Genomic DNA, 10,066 nt, shown 5'->3' with positions numbered 1-10,066 from the left:
TTTCACTTTTGCTTTTATTATTTATTTTTTATTATTTCATATATTTTCTTCAATATTTCCTTCTAATTAACTATTTAATGATATATTTTTTCTTCAATATTTAAAAAAGGTCTAATTAAATTGGTGCTATTGGTGCATCAGGTTTAGGTTCTGCTTTAACAAATTGCATTAATCTCTCAAATTTGACACTTGATCTTAGGTAAAAACAGTTTTTTTTTTTTGGATTGTGATATTTTAAATTATAAAAACTAATTAATAACAATAATGCTCTTTTTTCTTTTTCTTTTTATTGTGCTTGCTTTTTTTTTGTTCTTTCTTTATTAATTTAGCTCATCATTTTATTTTCAACTTTAGCTTTTATTATTTATTTCTTATTATTTCATATTTTTTCTTCATTTTTTCCTTCTAATTAACTATTTAAAGATATATTTTTTCTTCAATATTTAAAAAAGGTCTAATTAAATTGGTGCAATTGGTGCATCAGGCTTAGGTTTTGCTTTAGCAAATTGCATTAATCTCTCAAATTTAACACTTGACCTTGGGTAAAAACAATTTATTTGTTTTGGATTGTGATATTTTAAATTATAAAAACTAATTAAAAACAATAAAGCTCTTTTTTCTTTTTCTTTTTACTGTGCTTGCTTTTTTTTTTGTTCTTTCTTTATTAATTTAGCTCATCATTTTATTTTCAACTTTTGCTTTTATTATTTATTTCTTATTATTTCATATTTTTTCTTCATTTTTTCCTTCGAATTAACTATTTAATGAAATATTTTTTCTTCAATATTCAAAAAGTAACAATTAAATTGGTGATAAAGGTGCATCAGACTTAGGTTCTGCTTTAACAAATTGCATTAATCTCTCAAATTTCACTCTTTACCTTTCGTAAAAACAGTTTATTTGTTTTGGATTGTGATATTTTAAACTATAAAAATGAATATAAAAAAAAAAGCTCTTTGAATTTATTTGATAGCTTTTATTTATTTTATTTTTTTATCTTTTTAATTCAACTAAAATTATTTTATTTATTAATTTAAAGAATAATTTTAAATTTAAAAGTTTATTCTATTTTGATATTTATTTTAAAATTTACACAAATTTATTTTAAAATTTTTAGCTCAATGAATGAATCATAATAATTCAAAGTAATAAGCGAGTGTCTTAAATCAAAAAGATTAGTTGTCTTTAATATTGATTTCTATTGATAAACAACTGGTGAAAAAAGGATGAATAAATATAAAATGTTTGAATAATATTATATATTTTATTATATAATATTTTGAAAAAGTGTTTTTAACCTAAAATATAAATAGATAGATAGATTTTATTATTGATTTTATATTTATAAATATCATTCATATTTTTGTTGGTAAATAAATTATTTATAAAAAATAAAAAAATTAAATTTACTTAAATAAATTAAATCCTCATAAGCATACACTCTGGTTTCTCCAAAAATGATCAAATAATTTGAAACTTTTAGTGTTATATTACATCTTATTAATATCAATTTCTCTTGTTCGAAAATCGTTTTTTCCGATTTTCGAGGTCGAGAAAGTAAGGTATTTAACATTTCTTAAATTTGCCAACATAATAATTTGAATACTTTATTATTTATTTATAAATATCTTATTTGTTGTTACACATTACATTATATTATGTTGAAAAATATTTTTTTCTTTTAAAAGGTTTTGGGTAGTCCGAAAAATTTTAATAATTATTATTAAAATATAGAAAAATTATTTTTAAAAATTAAGTTGAAAAATTAATTAATATATGAAATATATAAAATGCTGATAATAATTTATTTAGTTATTGGTTTTATTGAAATAAAATTTAAGATTATTTTAAAAAAATTTAACTTTCTTTGATTAATCATTATTTTTCAAAGATATCATCAATTAATTATCATCTGATATATTTTATTCACTTTCCATAATTTAATAATTATTTAAAATATTTTCTGATTAATTCATAATTTATTATTAACTATATATACAAAATGAATGTTAGTTCATTTTATAAATTATTAATTTGAATTAATTTAAATAAGTTAACCATTTTGTTAAAATGATGTATTTATTTATAAAGCTCAAATTGATTTTATAATTCTAAAATTCTAATTACTATTTTTGCTGATTCTAATATTTATTGACATAATTTATAATGGTTATTAAAATAAATATTTAATATAGGAATAAACCATATTTTAGATAAAGTTTTTTTTTTTTCTATTTCACAGAAGTAAATTGGATGAATTCTTTTAGCATGTTATCTCAATATCTTAATCTATTCTTAGAAGCTAGAAAGCTGACATTAAATCTCTGATCTTAGAAGTGAATAAAAATATTTAAATGGATTATTAATTAATAAATGATGTTATTTATTAATATATTAAAGCATATACTTTTAATCAAAATATTTTTTGTTATTAAACTTTTTCAAAGAAATTCTTAAATTAATTCAAGTATTCAATTAAATTTTGTCTTCATCACAATTTTTAAAAAATATCACTTTTTAATATTTATGATTTGAAATTAATATATTATTTACTGTATATTTAATCTTTTAATAAAATTTTATTTACTCTTTGCCAATAAAATAATTTTAGTAAGACAGACCCCACTTTTCTGTAAATATAATAATAGTATTATTATTATAAAAATAACACATTAAAGAAAATTTAAAGCTTAATTCTTCCCATATTTTAAGATATAAACGTTTTTCTACTTCTAAAATTACCTCTTCGTTATTTGAATGTGTTTATTTTGATGAGAATACAAATCAATGGTCTAATAATGGAATTAATTTAATAAAAGTAGTAAATAATAACACTATTGTGTGCTAAACTTATCATCTAAGTCGATTTGCTGTTAGGAAAGCTGATCAGCAATATAAATATATCTTACTATCTTGATGATACTCTGCAATATTAAATAGCTATCTTACAGTTTTAAGAAAATATCTTTCGATTAGTCAGTCATTAATGAGGGAAATCATAATAAAAATAAAGTTGAATGCAAAAATAAACTAAGTCAGTAAAAGTTAAGTGTAAGGAAAATTATTAAATTACATAATATTTTGATGAATTATATGCGAAACATAAATTTTTTTAAGAAACAATTAAATACAAGTTGTAAGTAAACAACATTTTTTCCTATATTTTTCATTTTTTATCAAAAATATTTGCTGGAGTTAGTTAGGATTTATGAATAATTATTTATATTTATTAGAATAATTTGATTATACATACTTATTTGAAAGGAAATTATTTATATTTCAATAATAATAAATAGTATTATTATTAAAATAGCATACTAATTATTGAAAGTGTAAAGCTGAGTTGAGGAATATATTATATGAACTATGAGAACAAATAAAACTCGAAGTAAAATCAATAAATTAGCTTAAGATGAAATAAAATAGAAGGATAATTAATTAATTTAAAAATGCATTAATGTATTGATTAAATCTAAGAGCGAAATATTTTTGTATTCAAATATAAGAAGATTTAAAGGAAATGTATAAACATAATTAATTTATTAATTTATTTATTATCAAAATGAAACAAAAAGATTTAAGAAAAATGCGACATGTCTTAGAAGTGTAAAAGAGCTACATACTCCTTTGTCTAGAGAATTTCAAACCTGAATTTGAATTTAAGCCTTTTTTAGTATAGCCATATATTCAATAGGCTGCTATATTTTGTCATTTTAAAGTTTTTGATAACCAATAGAAATTAGAAAAAGTACTTATTGTGTTCGAGTCAACGAATAGTAAAGACTTTATATTCTTTTAAAGAATAATGAGTAAAATAATTATACTATTTGGACCCAAAGAAGCACTTTTATATTTTTGAAGTGGAAAACTATCAAATGACTTTATCTTAATTCATAGAATAAAATCAACTGAATGAGGAAATTTTTTACCCTCTTATTGAATAAATATCGAGATATTTTAATGATAGTTGTGGGTTAAAAATTAAAGATAGCTATTTGAGTATCAACGAATATTATAAAAAGTAAATTATTTATGAAAAAAACAAAAATAGTTATGTCAAATTACTTTACAAAACTCCATTTTATGTTAATATAATTAATTAAAATCAAATAGAGGTTAAAATAAATTTAATAGAATACGACACATTCAATTCTAACTATCTCGAATTTTATATTAAAGAGATTTAAAATTAGAATCCAAATGTTTACAATTAAGGCTATTGTAGATAATCTTAAAATAAAATATAAATTGAGGAGAATAATAATCAGTTAACTGATTTTAGAAACATTAAAACTGTAAATAAAATTTTAAAATAGTTAATATAAAAAGTCAATGATAAAGTATAAAAGAAAGATTTATCTGATTAAGTAAAGTAAACCTTTTACAAAATACTTAATTGCCATCCTTTGGAAATTTTTGAAATTCTTTAATAGCATCCCCTTTATCAAGAGTTTTAATTTTAGTTTTATGACTAAAATTCTTTTCAGTTAAAAGTGTGGAAAAAAGATGAAAAAATCATTAAATTAAAAGCACACTAATTTAAAAATTTGAGTGATATGTAATAGATGCTTTCAAGATATAAGTGCCTCATGGAATTAAAATAAAGTTAATGTATATTCCTCAATTCTGAAATAGTAACCACTTAAACATTTTACTACGTTTTAATAGAGAAAAATGATTAAACATTAAATGATTGCTTTATAATTAGGATGTAAATTTAAGATTTAAAGATCTAATTATGTTTATAGGGGATGATAATAAATTATAAGCTTTAAATAAAATATTCTAATTATTTTATTTTTTGTTGTAGAATAATATAACAAACATATCTCCTTCAAGCATATTCTTCTTTGGAGAAAAATTACCAACTTCTTAAAATCTTTCATCATCATCTACTTTCATTCCTGAACATTTAAGATCAAATAAATTAACAAATTAAACTAAATTTGATTTTGTAATTGATGATTTAGATGTAAAAGACTTCTCAAAGGAATAATGCTAAATATTAAGCTTATTTTTAGATGCTAATGACAGGAATTAAATCAAAGGTTTTAAGTACTCTGCATCTTATTTTAAAAATCTTTTCTAATAGCTCTTCTCAAAATTATCAGAGAAATCTTTATAAGAGGCGTCAAAATTTTATGATGAAATTTAATTTATGATTGATGATTTCGAGCTTCTTAAGAGATAAAATTTTCTTGCTAAAATATATAAAAAAGACCCAAAAAAATATTAATAAATAATGATTAGTATAAAAAAATTTTATTATTTTAAAAGAGAAGTAAGTACTTTTAGATAAGAACTTTAAAGTTATTTTTCAATCAACAAGGAAACATTTTTAAAGATCCCAAATAATCAACTCCTAACTTAACACAAAAAAATATTGAGTATTAAAGAGAAAAAGAGATATCAAGATTGTATTCCTTTTACTCTAGTTATAAGAGTGAGGTCATAAAAAAATAATCAAAAATTCTACTTTAATTTTTATAAAATGATTCTGCAGATTTTGAATTTAATGAGGAAGATGTTTGCGTTATGTTTAACTAACTTAGTGAGTCTATTTAAATATATCAATAAAAATGTTACTTTGATATTATAAATCCAAAAGAAATATTGGAAAAAGAAGAACTTATATCTTATAACAATAAATTAAAAATTTTGATTATTAATCTACTTAATAAAAGAAAATAATTCATAATTTTAATAACTGAGGAAAATATGCATTACATAGTTTGCTAAAATCCATATGTTATTTTTTAATTTTCTGAATTATTAAAAGTAGAAGATTTTTTTTAATTATAAAGAAAAATTTGTATATTTTTAAATATATTTTGATCTTAGGACATCTATAGATACAAATAACTAAGACATCTTCCACTTGAAGAGATCTAAATTAAACAATTCTTGCACTTGAAAAAGTTAGTTCTAGTTTTATGTAATGATTACATCTAATTAAGTTTAAAAGGATGCACATAAATACTTTAGCTTAATTTAGAATTAAAATATTAACCTTATGTAGAAAAAATGATTGCTTTATTTAAAAATCTTGCAAATTAAAAAAAAGCTACAAACATTAAAAAAATTATTTTTAAATCTTAAAAAGTGCCAGAAATATTTTATTTTAGATATAAATCTAATTTAAAAACATCTAATTTAAAATATTTCTACAAAATTCAAAGGCTTGTATAAATATCTTTTAAGACTATTGATATTATTGAATATTGATAGAAGATTAATAAATTTAAGTAAATATAAATTAATAATTAATTTAACATTTTAACACTTATTCGTTGTAATTTTTTTAAATATATTTGTAAAGCATAAATTTCAATTAATATTAACTTACTGAAAATATTATAACCCTTTTTGCTAAATGAGCATTAGCCATTTTATTTAATTGTTAATAAACTAACACTTTATTTATTTTTATTTCTTTTTAATTAACATAATTTTATAGCAATTTGCTATTTTAAAAATATTTTACCACATATAATGAATTAATGAATGTATGTATGTATGTATGTATGTATGTATTATTAACCGATTCAGTTAGGGCTGTATTGCATATAAAAATTTTTCAAATAATTTTTTTTATAAATATTCAGAAAATATGGTGAAAATTTATGCTGGTGAGAATTTATGAGGATTTACAGTATTTAAATCAGATTTTTTAATAAATAAATAAAAAAAATATTTCATAATAAGTGGCATGCAAACCATGAAATTTTTGTAAGACATCTTGTAAAACTTAGAGATATTATAAATATTCTTAAAATTGCAGAACTAAAAGAGAAAAATCTACTTATAAACATTACTTTTATAATATTTAAGAACATTAACTACTAGGTTTTTTTCAAATAAGACTAAATAAATAACTATCTAACTGTAATTCCTACTATATACATTTTTAAATATATGTTTTAAATACAGATATTAAGTTTAAATAGTGAATATTAAATTAATTTTCTGTGAAATCTCTTCATAAAACCAAATATATAAATTAATATTTGATAATTAATTAATTATTATATTTATTTGTTCTTTTTAATCATTTATTATTAATTAATTAATTAATTAAATTTCATAAATTGCTATTCAATATTTTTGAGAAAAAAATAAATGATATAATAGATTAAATAATATAAAAATTTAGAAGAAGTAATTATTAATTTTTTTATTAATATTTTTTAAATTAATATTTATTAATAAAAAAAGTTTAAAAGCTCTTCACTTTTATCTCATTAGGTTATCCATATTAATCTCAAGTATATTTTATTAATTAATTTTATTTTTTTTATTATTAATATTTTTTATATATTTAAATAAATAATTTTTATTTTAGAAATTTTTATCATTATTTATTGAATTTTATTAAAACTAAAATTTTTTATATTTTAACTTAATTTAGTTTGAATTTTTAATTAATTATTTATTATTCGTTTTTTAATATTTGATATATATTCTTCATTTTTTGCTATTAAAACTTACACTTAATAAAAGCTATTTATTCTTTTTACATTATAATATTTTTAATTATAAAAGTTAATTTAAAATATTATAGTTCTTTTAATTTATTTGATTTGTTTTCCTTTTTCTTTATATTATGATTTTTAATTTTTCATTCTTTGTTAAATTTATTAATTATTAATTAATCTTATTATTTCATATTTTTTATAAATTTTTCCTCCTAATTAACTATAGTGAAATACCTATTTAATTTATATCTTAATAAATTTATATAATAAAGCTAATTTTTAGAAAGCATAACATATCTTTTTTTTGAAAAAAATGAATTTTGAAAACCTAGGATAGAAAAAAATTCATAAAAAATATTTAAAATTTTAATTTTATAAAATGTAAAAACTGGTATATAAAACTCGCTTTTTATAAATTTGTATGATATATTTTTTCTTCATTTTTTCCTTTAATTAACTATTTAATGATATATTTTTTCTTCAATATTTAAAAAGTAGCAATTAAATTGGTGGTACATACATACATACATACATACATACTCGCACATGGTGACATGCACTCGGGATAGGGGCCCTATATATAATTACTTATACATTATTATTATACGTATACCAATTTATTTATATATAATTGTGGGTAATATATTAGAAGGGAAGGGTCACCTACACCCTAATGGCATTTCTACTAATCTTCCATGATTTGACTACGCATTATGCTCGCTTCCCATTTGTATTCCAGATCTTCTGTTCAGAATGGGGCCTCCTCTTTACCACCTATCAGATTTGGCCCTTCCCTCCTACCAAGGAGACCGCTGGTAACATTCACATTTTTACATGGAATTTTTCGAAATAAAGGGGGCGGTATAGGATTCGAACCCCCGATATCACTGCTAAGACCCTCCGACTCGCCCACTCGAGTCGCTTAGCCCTTCTTTTAAATTGGTGGTGAAGGTGCATCAGGCTTAGGTTCTGCTTTAGCAAATTGCATTAATCTCTCAAATTTGACACTTGACCTTTCGTAAAAACAGTTTATTTGTTTTGGATTCTGATATTTTAAATTATAAAAACTAATTAAAAACAATAAAGCTGTTTTTTCTTTTTCTTTTTATTGTGCTTGCTTTTTTTTTGTTTTTTCTTTGTTAATTTAGCTCATCATTTTATTTTCAACTTTTGCTTTTATTATTTATTTCTTATTATTTCATATTTTTTCTTCATTTTTTCCTTTAATTAACTATTTAATGATATATTTTTTCTTCAATATTTAAAAAGTCGAAATTAAATTGGTGATGAAGGTGCATCAGGCTTAGGTTCTGCTTTAGCAAATTGCATTAATCTCTCAAATTTGACACTTGGCCTTTCGTAAAAACAGTTTATTTGTTTTGGATTGTGATATTTTAAATTATAAAAACTAATTAAAAACAATAAAGCTCTTTATTCTTTTTCTTTTTATTGTGCTTGCTTTTTTTTTGTTTTTTCTTTGTTAATTTAGCTCATCATTTTATTTTCAACTTTTGCTTTTATTATTTATTTCTTATTATTTCATATTTTTTCTTCATTTTTTCCTTTAATTAACTATTTAATGATATATTTTTTCTTCAATATTTAAAAAGTTTCAATTAAATTGGTGCAATAGGTGCATCAGGCTTAGGTTCTGCTTTAGCAAATTGCATTAATCTCTCAAATTTGACACTTGACCTTTCGTAAAAACAGTTTATTTGTTTTGGATTGTGATATTTTAAATTATAAAACTAATTAAAAACAATAAAGCTCTTTTTTCTTTTTCTTTTTATTGTGCTTGCTTTTTTTTTGTTTTTTCTTTGTTAATTTAGCTCATCATTTTATTTTCAACTTTTGCTTTTATTATTTATTTCTTATTATTTCATATTTTTTCTTCATTTTTTCCTTTAATTAACTATTTAATGATATATTTTTTCTTCAATATTTAAAAAGTAGCAATTAAATTGGTAGTGAAGGTGCATCAGGCTTAGGTTCTGCTTTAGCAAATTGCATTAATCTCTCAAATTTGACACTTGACCTTTCGTAAAAACAGTTTATTTGTTTTGGATTGTGATATTTTAAATTATAAAACTAATTAAAAACAATAAAGCTCTTTTTTCTTTTTCTTTTTATTGTGCTTGCTTTTTTTTTGTTTTTTCTTTGTTAATTTAGCTCATCATTTTATTTTCAACTTTTGCTTTTATTATTTATTTCTTATTATTTCATATTTTTTCTTCATTTTTTCCTTTAATTAACTATTTAATGATATATTTTTTCTTCAATATTTAAAAAGCGAAAATTAAATTGGTGCAATTGGTGCATCAGGCTTATGTTCTGCTTTAGCAAATTGCATTAATCTCTCAAATTTGAAACTTGACCTTTCGTAAAAACAGTTTATTTGTTTTGGATTGTGATATTTTAAATTATAAAAACTAATTAAAAACAATAAAGCTCTTTATTCTTTTTCTTTTTATTGTGCTTGCTTTTTTTTTGTTTTTTCTTTGTTAATTTAGCTCATCATTTTATTTTCAACTTTTGCTTTTATTATTTATTTCTTATTATTTCATATTTTTTCTTCAATTTTTTCCTTTAAA

At 20.1% G+C, this 10,066-nt stretch overlaps 2 protein-coding genes across 2 annotated transcripts; both read left to right on the top strand. All coding sequences in view use genetic code 6, as the record gives it.

The window, feature by feature from the left end:
* Positions 1-264: 264 nt before the first annotated feature.
* TTHERM_001590530 (transmembrane protein, putative) lies at positions 265-1,205 on the top strand (the record flags this gene model as incomplete). The annotated part of the gene is made up of 3 exons (XM_012799854.1): positions 265-542; positions 796-885; positions 1,118-1,205. 3 exons carry the CDS (start codon positions 265-267, stop codon positions 1,203-1,205), a joined length of 456 nt encoding a protein of 151 aa, XP_012655308.1.
* A 6,983-nt stretch (positions 1,206-8,188) lies between these two features.
* On the top strand, positions 8,189-9,882 carry TTHERM_01590530 (hypothetical protein; the record flags this gene model as incomplete). The annotated part of the gene is made up of 5 exons (XM_001029316.3): positions 8,189-8,493; positions 8,745-8,834; positions 9,086-9,175; positions 9,426-9,515; positions 9,766-9,882. Coding segments are annotated over 5 exons (692 nt in total), but the record flags the coding sequence as incomplete, so codon positions are not given.
* Between the last annotated feature and the right edge of the window lie 184 nt (positions 9,883-10,066).

This window comes from Tetrahymena thermophila (genome assembly GCF_000189635.1).
Source record: "Tetrahymena thermophila SB210 genomic scaffold scf_8254419, whole genome shotgun sequence".
Classification (NCBI taxonomy): domain Eukaryota; phylum Ciliophora; class Oligohymenophorea; order Hymenostomatida; family Tetrahymenidae; genus Tetrahymena; species Tetrahymena thermophila.
Note: the sequence above shows the minus strand (reverse complement) of the source record. Positions and strands in the feature narration are given on the sequence as shown.